Source organism: Aphelocoma coerulescens, chromosome 7 (genome assembly GCF_041296385.1).
Source record: "Aphelocoma coerulescens isolate FSJ_1873_10779 chromosome 7, UR_Acoe_1.0, whole genome shotgun sequence".
NCBI lineage: Eukaryota > Metazoa > Chordata > Aves > Passeriformes > Corvidae > Aphelocoma > Aphelocoma coerulescens.
The window spans coordinates 20,722,527-20,735,756 of NC_091021.1; the positions used below are offsets into that span (position 1 = coordinate 20,722,527).

The 13,230-nt window shown below is 37.8% G+C and overlaps 1 protein-coding gene and 1 long non-coding RNA gene across 2 annotated transcripts in view; one reads left to right on the forward strand and one right to left on the reverse strand.

The window, feature by feature from the left end:
• The window catches only part of XIRP2 (xin actin binding repeat containing 2), a 38,442-nt gene extending 33,083 nt beyond the window's left edge, over positions 1-5,359 (reverse strand). The window contains exon 1 of the mRNA XM_069021742.1: positions 5,078-5,359. Within this exon, the coding sequence (XP_068877843.1) occupies positions 5,078-5,359 (282 nt within the window). The remainder of the gene's footprint in view (positions 1-5,077) is intronic.
• Positions 5,360-5,756: 397 nt separating this feature from the next.
• Positions 5,757-9,465, forward strand: LOC138113369 (uncharacterized). The gene is made up of 3 exons (XR_011152125.1): positions 5,757-5,939; positions 6,015-6,101; positions 9,317-9,465. It is a non-coding gene; the product is annotated as an uncharacterized lncRNA (long non-coding RNA).
• The last annotated feature ends 3,765 nt before the right edge of the window (positions 9,466-13,230 follow it).

The following is a 13,230-nucleotide window of genomic DNA, read 5'->3' on the forward strand; positions in this document are numbered from 1 at the left end:
AGTGCCTCTTTAAATTAAAATTAAAACAGCCAAAAAACCAGACAAGAAATCTTTTTAAGGGTCATGCAGAAAACATAGACAAACAATGACCAGACAAAAACGTGACCCACACCTGAAATCATTGCAATTTTTTCACGATAAGTAATCCTAAAAATAAGCCACCCTCATCCTCAGCACATGATACATTATGTATCTTTGTGGATTATGAATAAGCAGTAAAAACAAGACCATTACAAAGCAATTAACCAGTATCTATTAAATCTTAGCACAAAGAAGACTTTCTTTGGAAAGTTTGAGGGCATAAGACTATAACCCATCCCATCCTCTTGCTTATAAAAATGCAAAATGCAACCTGCTCATCCGTGCTTTGTATGTAGATGAGATTAAAAACAAATTTAACCTTTTGTAAGTAACTGGTGACACACAAGTTCCAGTTTTCCAACTGATCTGTGCCACATTTTTTTTCTAGCAACCTTCATCATTGCCATAGCTCAAACAGTAACTTCTCTCAGTGTGAGGAAAAGGGAATGATTCTACTCTTGTGAGATCCCATTACAGATTGTTTCCTCTGCTGTCTACACCTCCAAATAAAGCACAAAATTGGTGAAGCTGATAAAAGAGTTCTTGAGGATCTGCTAACTAAAAATATTATCACTTGTTATTTGGAACACATTTAGATGTTTGACCAAAGCATGGTTGCTTAATAATTAGGTAAGTAGTGAAACGAGTTGCAGGGACCTCTAGAGAAACTAGTTAAGAGGTGTGGTGGAGGAGAAGGTCTGAAATGTTGATGTGTCCCAAGTGTGACTCATTTGTGCTCATTTCAAATCGAGTTTTGCATAACATTATACCAAACAGTATAATGGTGTAACTAACACGGAGAAAATAGCTCAGAGGAACTGAAGAGCTGCAGGTGATAAACAGGGTTGGAATGTGAGTCTGTGCCCATTCACTGATTGGACAGCGAGGAACAGCAGTACTTTAGAGAAGACCTTTTTTGTGTCTGTATGCATATATATACACACATGCATAACATACTGCAGTAGTTTGGGAAACTCTTTGTGAACAAAGGAGGTTTGGGAAGCTTCATTTTTACCATCAGAACAGCTGGTTTTCCAAGTGTAAAATATTGTAAATATCAGTGAGAAGTCTGGCAACATGTACACTTTCTAGAAAGGCAAAAATTTAATACATCATCCAAACTGTGAAAAGCCAGGCCAATTTAGAGATGAGTTAAATAAGAGTGACTAAAGTGAGGTGAGGTGAGGATTGTTTCTTCAGATGATTTTTAAGTTACCTGTAAAGAGCTGATACATTTACTTAGAAACCAAAAGCACAGGAAAAAAGTTTTCCTCTTAAGGGGAAAAACAGAAAAACAAAAGTGTTTTTACCAAAATCTATTCTTCATGATCTGGAGTTAATGTCCCAGAGAGGATGTGGTCTTTCCTTGTGAAATCTTTTGATATTAGAAAATGTTAATGAAAGCAAAAGGGGGAATGCATGCATCACAAAAAGAACGAGTTAAGGAAGAGATGAAGGCAAAATCCAGAAGGCTGACCATACAGCACTCCCTTTAATAGCAAGCTTTTCAACAAGGAGAGTTTTGGGCCATCTTGTGTACTCATTCCCTTTCCTTCATCCATGGCAAAAATACAAATGATGCAAATGCTAACTGGGTACAAAACTGACCTATAGTTGTCATGGGGTTTCCATTCTTTTCCACATTCCATGGCTATGGTAAATTAATATACATGTTTCTGAGAGTGCTAAGGGAAAAAAAGATGTTGCTTGTTTAAACAATTTTAATGAAGGTCTAACCTTTTACATTAAACATCAGTTGCCTTCATTTACTTCTTGGCTGTGGTTCATATGTTTTCAGCAAAGGACACAATTTAATGACCATATACCAGATTATTTAAATGAATGGTTCTAATGAGTTCTTTGAATAGGTTTTTCTAAGAAGTAAGCATGAAATTACTTTCTCAGTTGGGATTTTTTCACATATTTTAAGAAAAACATCTGTAATCACTTTACAGAAAACACAGGCCTTAGTTACTTTTAGCATTTCCATGCCTTTTCATGCTAATAAACTGGCTATTTTGAGGGAGTGAGACACCAGAATAGTAAATTGGTATTTTATTATATTATTATTTCCTAAGAAAAACGTTTTCCTACAGAAAAGGGGAAAATACTTTTCATTTTAACAGAATGGGACATCAGTTTATGTCTAAATAATGAAAAGATATGAATGGGCCTGATACAATAGACCTAAATTAAAAGGCTCCAAAACTAGATTTGATTATTTACTTATTAATACACCTAAGAAAGAAATACATCCAAGTTCCCCTGGGATAAACTCAGGTGAATTCAAAGTAATTTGAATTCACCAAGTAATTTAGCTTCAAAATTACTTAACTTGGTCCCTGACTATTTACTCTTTTTTGTGTTATTTATTGCACTATAAAGTGTTAATTTCATTCAAATAAATAGGGTTGGGCAAAGTCTAAATACATTTACAGCTGTCTTTAATGATGTCTTTCACTTCTGAACCAACAGAGTGTTCTTTATATGATTGATATATTTCTTTATAAGTGGCTTTATGGTTTACTGTGATTTAATTGACCTGATTTTCTCTATTAATTTTGTACATAAACAAATAACAGTACTGCAATGAAAATGCAACCTGAATGAGAGATTTTAGAATATTTAACCATCAGTATTTTGCCTCAGAATAAAATGGGGTTTTCCTATGGAATAATGTAATAAAATGGGGCTGGTATTGAAAGTCTGGTTAGTCAAGAGATTGTTCAAGCAGGGTTCCAACAGCTGGCAGTCTTTTCCTGAGTATAAAGTTAGTAAAGATATTCATTTGTGTGGAAGGTGATATAGTTCACTGGCATTTTGCTTCGATATTTTTGTTTACATTTTTCAGACTCCACAGTTATTTCTATGGCTTTGACTTAGTTTTACATATTGCCGTTTCTAATTTTGTTCTAACTTTCTTTATGGCATCTGGGTGAAACCACTACAAAAATCCAAAGAAAATGCATCATCTCATTCTTCATTCTTCACTCCTCCTGCCCATGGAAATGTACTATGGCTGAAAGAGACTGAATCTTAAGCAAACATTTTGCTAAAACCTTTCCATGGCCTTTCATTATATTGTGATATAAGTATCTTCTTGTGTCAGTCATTTCTTGATGATAGAACTATAGTCAAGATGTGCCTTCTGAAGGCATCCTAACACAAATGCTGTTGTTTTTCATGGTTAAATTTTTTATCTCATGGTGTAATATTTAACTAGTAAAATACTTAGCAATCATTAATATTAATAAACACCATTGTTAACTCTAACCTCTAGAGTCTTTAGCATTAGCCAGATACACATCAAATGCTTAACAGGTACCTTTAAATACTTTCATTATTGTTTAAAGAAAAGTTTTCGATTCTCTCAGGAGAATAGTGCTGTTTAAGTCTAAATATTATTCTTTCTCCCTTAATAAGGAACTCTTTGTTTCATTAAGACTAAAAATAGAACCAATTTTCTCCTGCAAGATTGATCATATTTGCAATACTGAATGTATTGCTTCATAGGAAGAAAAGTTTATTTTACTATTTTAAAAAAATTTCTAAGAGCAACCAAAAAGGTCTCCACCTTAAAAGAATTTGAGCATGCCACTTAGAAGCAATCTATGGCTATTTTTTATGGTCTTTAAACTGCTCAATAATCCCATAAAGTTTTAACCTTTATTTTATTGGTTCCTGTTACTTTGTGTGTTATATGTTTAAAGCCAATGAAAAGATTTTTCATTAATCACGTGAATTTTTGTTTTACTGTTCACATAAAAAAGCTTTGTAATACCTTTTAGTACCTCAATTTTGTGTATGAATTATATAATTCTCAGCAGGCATTATTCTGAACTGTAGTTTCTGGCCCAGAAAACCATGTTTAAATCACCCTGGGCATTATAATGAAATGGGTAAATGACTTGACTGCACAGACTGTCAGGGTCATCCTGCAGCAGAACACAGGGTTATGAAATCAAGTATTAGTATGTCTTTAATTGTGAAGCAGGGTAAAAGTTATTCAAAGGGGATATTTTATTTACTTTTTTTTTTAAACTGGTAAGTGAACAAAAAGTGAGGAGTTAAAATGTGGAAGGTATAAAATACTCCATCAGCAACCAGACCCTGCAGGGGCATTTCAGTTTTTGTGCAGAAGAGGTAAATCTTAGTGAAAGACTTTCTAGCTACAATAATGAATGAAGTCACCCTAATTAAGATTACTAAACTTTTCAGTATCCTTTACTTCTATGAAGCATTTTTTAAGTTTCAAAAAATTCTAGCTTCTCCCCAGATAGTTCAAAGAAATCACAGACATTTCTCAGACAAAAATCTGATGCCAAATAAAGGCTGCAATTTGACCAGGCCTGTCATGTTAATGCCAATGAAAGGCAATGGGTAAAATGACAGCAAGCTTCTCATCGAAAGGGAATCAATACTGCTCTACAAATAAGAAGCAAATGTTTCAGAAAGTTTTAGAGTGTTTGTAAATAGTTTCATTTGGGAATTCTTCTCTCAGTCCGTAATATGAGACCCTGAGATTAGCTCAGTTGGTCAGAGCATGGTGCTAATAATACCAAGGTTGTGGATTTGATCCCTGCTCAGGCTATTCACTTAAGAGTTGGACTTGATGAACCATGTGGGTCCCTTCCGACTCAGATTATTCTGTGATTCTGTGAAATGTCTTGTTTTTTTCCTCTTCTGAAAAGCACAAGCCAAACACAATTGCACACTAATTTACCTGATAGCTTGGCAATTAGTACCAGTCAGAAACCATTAAAATGAAACAGACCAATAAAATTACACAACAAGGAAAGTTATAGATAATAATAGATAATGACAACTACTATTAATAAACTGATGCAAACAGTCCACAGGACATCCATGGGAGCTGGGGCCGGTGCTCCCCATTCCCAGCAGGGCGCAGCAGAGGGGCAGTGTGAGGCTGGGGAAACTGCTCTGAGCCCCCTCTCCATTCCTTCCCTCCAGGTGTCCACCCTGCCCAGGCACTTACCTTCCTACCACCCAGGGCCTCGAAGTGGCTCCGCAGCTCCTCCACAGTGACAGGGACATGGTCCATCAGCTGAGATCCACCTAGGGTCTCCTCCTTGAACACATCTGCCCTCCTGCTGTCTGATGGCGTCTTCTCCAGGGTGATCTTATCTGGCACCAGGGATGGTGGGGCTGGCGAGTGCTGGAACATCAGGCCTCGTCTTGTAGCATTGCCAGACTCCCATCTCTGCTTGAGGAGCTCCACGGAGCCCTTCTGCAGGGGCAAGTCTGCCAGCTCGAGCATGCCCTGCCAATGCAACATGTGCCTGGGGTCAGAGGGCAGCGCATGGTGCCAGCGGAGGCCACCATGGAGTGGCTCATGAGCCCTTGTGGGTTGAAGGACAGGTCAGGACACAGGCTGGTGGCTGGGACAAAAGCCACTTCCCAATGGAAGATGCAAGAGCCAGTAAGATCAGATCTAGTAAGAGTCAGTGAAAGGATTCACTGTGTTCATACAAGAGGAATATGTGAATTACAGAGTGAATTAAGGGTGCTGTTCAGACATTTTATTCTTAAGCTTGACAGCAGAATTACTGTCTATCATGAATGGAAAAGCAGCAAGCATGAAATTAGTGAGAATTGCAAACAAAGTGGGGTTAATGAATGAGTACCTGGTAATCAGTGTGTGCTGCATGAAAGGTGTTGTGACAGGTGACTGCTGATTTCTTTAAGACCTGATACAGTTGTCTGCGTTGTGGGTTGAGTCACAGCATTTTAAAGCAGCTGGGAGACAGAAGGGCTCCTGCATTAGCTGAGAGAGTGCTTGGGTAGCCTGGAAACACAACCCAGGGCAGTTCACCTAATTGCACTGTAACTCTTGTCAGGTAAATTGCTAAGTGTTGATATCCAACCTTTCTGATCAGTTGACTGTGCTCACAAAGACTTATTCTTTCTTACAGTACACTTGGGAAGGAAAATTGCCATTCTGTTATTTTGCACCAGTTGATGAATTCTCCTCCCCTTTTCCTGAAATCAGCTCCCAACAGGTTTGATTTTGATGTTTTCTGCCCTGTAGCAAATACTCAAATATAAGTTTCCACATGTTATTCTAAAGGAGACTTAAGTAAAAAGAATGTGAATTTAAAATAATAAAGAGAAAGAAAGATTCCCAAGAACTGAGGTGCAACTAGTAACTAAAATCTCAATTCATTAGTCCCTTTCTTTTTGGAAAGGGAATCTTGTATGTGTGTAGCTGTCCTTAAATAGGACTTTAATATGCCTATGTTTAGGCATATTAAAGATAGAGTTTAATTTAATCTGCATTATTGGGAGTTGGACTTGGGCGTTTTTGAGTAATTTTTTTAACCAGAATTAATGTGGTCTGTAATATTTTACTTAGGAGTAAAGACACAGGAGGAGTGCTAGGTATTTGATGTACTACAAGAATAATTCTAAAAGGAGACTTCAAGGTCCGCCTTTCTTGAACAATATGAAAAGAGTTTCTAGGCTCACAGTTTTCACCTTCTGTACAACAGAAGTTGGCCCAAGACTTGTTTCTCCTTTAGTTTTTTGGCAGAACTGTGTTGTGATTATGGTTAATGTCCTGCTAGTTTTCCTTAACTGACACAAGTTGTCCCCCAAACCCTTCCTGCAAGCAAAAGATGACATCCTTCCTTCCCCTACTGCATTCATCAAAGATCCTAAATGGGTCTGGCTTCTGGCCCAAAATGAAGAACAGCTGTTAAATTCCCCACTTGCAAGAATGTTCATCCTAATTCACAGCTGTAGGTTAGAAATACTCCTGACTTACACTGCATCTATGGATTGACTCTTGACTGTGGAGCAGGCTTTTCCTAGTTCCCTTGAGAGTGCTTATGAAATACACACATTCTCCTATATTTTGCTTTATTGCTGGTGGGTCCTTTCGTTGGTTTCAGTAATTTTCAGGGTATGTGTTATGCCATCTTGCAAAAATAGCCTGAAGTGCACTTGCTTCCCTCTTGCAGCTCTCAAAATACTGTGAACTAATTGTGGGAACTTCTTGTCTAGTGGGGACTCTTGTCTAGTGTGGGCCCTACGGCTGATAGACAATGGATAAAATGGCTATTTGCTTTGTCCACATGCATGAATTGGATGAAGGGAAATTGTGTGGAAATTCAGTAGTTTATAAAATTGGATCCCTACCCCAAAAGAGAGATTTCATTGTACCATTTGCATTTGTGCAGGAATAAATTTGAATGTAGACCCAAACTTGACTTTCAGCCACTTTCTAAAGATGTGTTTTAATGAAAGTGTACCTCTGAAACTTGGGGGAGGAGGGGAGAACCCAAACCAAAAACCCATACCATGTTTGGGTGTGTTCAGAGGTCATTTGATCTGTTCACATTTTTATTACTGGTGTCTCTGATCTTCTGATTTCTTTCTCTACTTGTTCATAGTAGTTTCAACCAATGTAGAATACTAATGGTAATTTATATCAAGTAAAATATTTGAGGAATACTGGATATCTAGGATTGTCATTTATTTCAATTGTGTCCTGAGCTTTTTAGTGCCTTATCCCTTCTGAAAATGTAGGAAGAAACTAGAGGAAATGAGAAAAGCACAGATTTTGAATTTGACCTAAATCACTATCATAATTTTGTACTGGTTCTGCTGGTTGTAGTTTTTAACTTTTATTGTCCATCTGTAATATTATCATATTTAAGTGTCAGGGAAAAGAGATACTGTTGCTTTTATCAAGTATCAGAGCTTTTTTACTTTTGTGTCTGCTATTTTTGCCTCTCAGCTGTCTATATATGTCCTCTGGCCTATTTATTTCTCCCCCAAACTTATCTTGATTTATTATCTCATAGTGACAATAGATTATTACATTATCCAATTAGCTGAAATACAGGCAAATTGGTGGGTCTGTGACTATGCTCGTCCCAGGAGATGCATAATAGGAGCCCACCCATGTATGAGACTGGTAGCAGGGCAGAACTTACAGTCTGTTACAGTAGTGTTTTCAGTCCTATTGCACCTGCTCATAAAAGGTAAGAGCCCATAAAAATGAGCAACATATTTAAAAAAATTATTAATGTGATAGGATGAAGATTTTGGTCAGATTAAAATTCTGCAGGGAGCATTGTCCTCTAATTTTCCTTGGTTTGGAAACTCAAGTGTGCTTGTGTGGCAGAAACTGATGTTTTGGAGAAAGAAAGATTACAGTATGAAAGAATTATGTTAGTGAGCAGTCATCGTGGCAGAAATGGATGGTGGATTTTTTGTGAAGAAAGCACCTAAAATGCTATATAACCATTAAACATAGGTCTTTGTGAATGCTACCTATAAACCTTTTGCATTAATGTGTTTGTTTTATGAGGCCAGTGATAGTGCAGCATTCAAACACTGCAGTCAAACTGTTAAGTTTTCCTTTTTTTGTGTTACTTCTCTGGGATCTTTTGTATCTCCCACCAATTTTGTCTGAGGCCTACAGTAATTCTTTATTTCATGTTATGAATGTGATAAATTTATACTTTACTTGAACAAATAGCTCTTGGAAAGGCTGTGGGTTTTGTGGACTCATGAATTGCAGATATCTCGTAAATGTCAGGATTTTTTTAAAAACAGAAGTTGCTGATAAATCTGTCTTCACAGTTGGATATTGAATTGGTATTGGTTTTCTTCACTGTAAATGAGACATGCCCTCCTCTACTGTTCATAGACTGTGTATTCTTTTAGTAGGTGAACATATGCATCCAAGGAAAGAGCTGTTGAGGAAAACTGTATCAGTTCTGCTATGTGTTCCTGTGCCAAAATGGCAACCTGCATTTTCATCATATTCTTGCTATCTTAAATGTTTCTTACATGTAAACTCTTTCATTTGTTCACTAGCAAAGGAGTAAATAGAAATTATAAAAATAGGAAACTGATACTTGTAGAACTGTTTGTGAATAGTGTTGATTGTATCCCCATTGGGATGATCCCATCATGCATATTGTACTGTTAAGTCCTCTCCTAACTTTAAAAAACTGTCTGTTGTCAAATAGCTGGCATTTGCCACTGCATATTGAGCTGGATTTCCTTCTCAACTTAAAAAACAACCCAAAAACCCCAACAAAAAACCCCGACAAAACAAACGACAACACAAAAAGAATCTCACACCAAAAACCCCAAAAATCTTTTGAGGACAGGATTTGACAAGTCCTTTTCATGGTCTGCCATACTACTTCATCCAGCTCTTGCATCTGAGACCTTCCTTTCTGTCTCACCCTGATTCCAGTTAATCTTCACTGTCAGGAATCCCTGGCATGAGGCTCCACAGGACATCTTGGGATAAATTATGAAAGAACAACATGTTGCAAATGAAGACTGTTAATCGTTCAACCCAATGTTTTTCCCAAACCACTGAAGAACAACCCCCAGGATCCAGAGCAACAAGCAGCTGACCCCTTACTTTATGGCAGTTCCGAGAAGGGACGCAGAGGGGTGGAAGAGGGGATCAGTATCTGCCTAAATTCTCCACTAAATCTAGTCAAGAATAGAATAAAATAGTTGAGTTGGAAGGGATTGACAGCAATCATGTAGTCCAACTGCAATATTCACTGGCCACATTGCTAAATAATCTGTCTTCTGCCAAGGATTATCTATATGTGTACACAATAGCCGAGCACATTTCTGACACCATTGCTTTAAAAGCTTGTAATTTCTTCTGCAGGTAAGCAGAGCCTCCAGTATCTATAACATTTCTTCATTTACATTTCAGACACTTCTTAACAAAAGCAACTCAGACAAGTTTATGAAGAGCTAAAATAGTTCTTCATTACTACAAACTGTAAAGCACTTCCAAATTCCTAGTTATATTTTGAGAAAATACATTATTTGGGGCTATTATTTAGCTTGCCACCCTTTGTCCTGATACAAATTTGCATAGGTAAATAGTAAAACTTTAAATGTTGTTTCAACTTTGAATTATGACAGACCCTGTTCTAGCTAGTGCAACAAGGTTTCAGTAATTTAAGGCAAATCACGCTGAAACATTAATTTCTCATCTCTTACCAGCAAAATCAGCACATTTTATAATCTAATAAGAGAGGACTAGAAAGTGCATAATTCAAATTCATGGGATTGAGGAAAGACATCTTATTATTTTTCCTTTTATCCCACCATTCTCATTTATTTATGAGCAGTATCAGCCCCCCCACTAGACAGCCTATTTACAAAAACAAAACAAACAAAATAAGAAAGCAAAAATTGCATATTTTCACTGAGTTTCTTACCTCTGTGTTCTTCTCTGGCAACTTTTCCAGTTGTGACTCTGCTGCACTCATTGTGTGCGTATTTAAAGGAAGATAATTTTAAACATTTGTTAATTCGTTGGTCTCATTTGACTAACGAACATGAGGCTTGATAGACACACGTCTGATAGTAGTTACAAGACACCAAATCTCTTGCATGCTTGCGTTGCCAATGTATTATTTAGTGAGGCATGGAGGTAAGGTATGCTTTCTGCCATGCCTCTGGCTGTGCTGTGTGTGCTCACCTTACACTGCTTAGCACTGGCAAAGGCTGCAGGCAACAGCTTTTGTTTCAGTGCTCTTTGGCAGGAAATAAAGCACCTTCCAATAAAAAAATTGTTGGTTCTTAAGTACCTTGGAAAGGTTTGGAGAGAAAGTACAATTGGTAAGTCATAAGTCAAGTGGATAATAAAGTACTATGTCTATTTGTATAATTCAGACCATCTAAAGATACCACATTCCAATGCAGCTGGCTTTCTTAATAATAAACGTAATTGCTTTTAAACAATTTCATTGTGGACCAAAAGTTGAGAGTGTAAATCATACAGGAAAAATGTTAGAAGGATTTTCGAAGATCTTCCACCCCCTTTCACTCTGTTTTCATCTGCTATGTTCCAGGGCTGTTACTCTGTCTTCATTCTCCCCTCCTGTCCCAGTTCACATCTGTGACAATTGCATGTCAGCAGGTGAAGACTGTGGTCAACAGATGCTGCCTTTTGACATTTACTCACCTCACCACTGTGGACAAACACAGTTTGAATTCTGGGTGTTCTGGGCCACTGACCCCATGGGCAGCCGTGTGCTACTCAGCACAGCCATCCTAGCCTCCAGAACTCCTTTTCCAAGGATGCCAGCCAGGAGGACGCATGCAGGGACAGAAGATGTTCTGCAACCTCTCCCCTGGTTGGTGTCCTTAAGGACGTATTTTTGGGTGGACTATGCAGTAGGTAATAAAAATACCCACACATAGGCAGCACCTGTTTTTCATTGTTACTCTCGATTACTTGGCTAACTTCAGGTTCTCTCACATAGCCAGCTGGGCAGGAGTAAGTGCTCAGACAGCTCTGGCATGCCACACCTGATTATCTTTGATTTACACTTGTTTTTCTTTCTTTAGTGTAATTTAAGCTTTCTTGACTTTCAGGCTAAAGCTCCTTGTCCAATAGAAGTTTAAAGGTACTTCATTGAAGGGTACACTAAGAGTACCCTCTTGTTTCCACTGTTGTGCCACATTTTTTGTAACTCATAAAAATGATATGAAATCTTACTTTAAAAACAGAAGACCACAGAATGTACAGAATAAAAAAATTATTTAAAATACCTACAAAGCTCTTTTTGGTTTTCCCCCATACCTTTGAAATAGTGACAAAGCTTAGACTGGAATAAAACTTACTGTGCTGCAAGTTGATTATATGTGACTCATACTTCAGTCTAGTGTTTAATGAGAGGTGGTTAAAAATCTGTGTGCAGAATCTCCTCTTTCCTGCCCTTGATAGTTATATTTACTTCTTTGTAGTCAGTACACAGAATTGCCAAATCACTGTGCAGGTTTTTGCCCTCTCTCAAGTTTGATCATGGCTAAATGGCTACAAGGCAACAGGGAATTAGGCATCTTGTTTCATGGTGTGTTTTAAACTGAAGGTTCAGAAACCTTATGGCAAATATTGCTGAGCGTGAAATCCCTGTTCTGACCCTCATCCATCTCCTTGCTACACCTCCATAATTTCTACGCACTCCCCCAGGTCTGTCCTTGTGAACTGGTGGAATGTTCCTATATACTTTTAAAGCTCTTGAAACTGAACAGCCTAACGGGAACTACAGAGGAACTTAAGCAATTTGTTGCATTTAGCTTTTGCTTAAGAAAATCTATTTAATCTCATATTTTTTAAAATTAGGATTATGTTTTAAAATAAGAATTTTCTTATTTCCGTCATTCCTGATAAGTCTTCAAGCATAGTTGTTGTGAGGCTATTTGATGTACACTTCAGTCCTCTGAAAGTGGCTTTCTTGGTTAACCTGTTCTTAGCAAAAGAGAAATTGGAGAGAAATCCTACATAGGCCTCTTTGCTTCTATAGAGAACCAGGAAGAGAAGTCAGAAGTTTGTAGCTATAATGACATAACCTGAATTACAGCAACTTGGTCCTAACGGTTATGATAAAAGGTGACCCAGAGATGCACGTTACCTGTCTACATTAGTGTATCATCTGTCCAACATTTGTATTTGGCTGACAGCTAATAAATGTCCTTGGGAATATATTGCAGGAGGAGGGTGCACAAAAAAACCCCTTTTAATGTTGAGTTTTAACAAAAAACCCCTGATACTTGAATTTAAATAAGGAGTTCTGAGTTAGATGGTCTATTTCAAAGTAGGATTCTGGGGTTTTTTTCTACACAGAGCCAGTGAAATGGAAGTAAGGAGTTTATAACCTCATTGCTGCAGTTTTGCCTTTCACTGGTCTTAATTTTAGGAACCAAACACGGTTTAAAGGAAAAGGGGATTTTACTTTGGTATTTATTTAAGGATCCTTAAAGGTGCACCACTTTGTCCAGGTGGAATGCACCAAAATGCACCCCGAAATGCACGCACAACTGACAGTAGATCACATATACAATTTATAGGCCTTGCAAATGAACATAGCTATCAAAGATTCCCCAATGAGAGGCTTGAAGGAACCCCTCATCCTGAGGAATCCCCCCCTGGATGGGCCTATCTTAGTTTACAGGATGTTCTAGGAAAGACCTTGGTTTCTCAGGATAGTGTAGGACTTCCTCACCTCCAACTGCAAGGCCTCCAGGATGTTGGGTCTCTTGGCTTAGCAGAATATCAGGTCTAAGCTAAGTTATCAGATTTAAGGAATTACAAGTATGTGTGCTGAAAGCACTGGGGATGCATAAAGG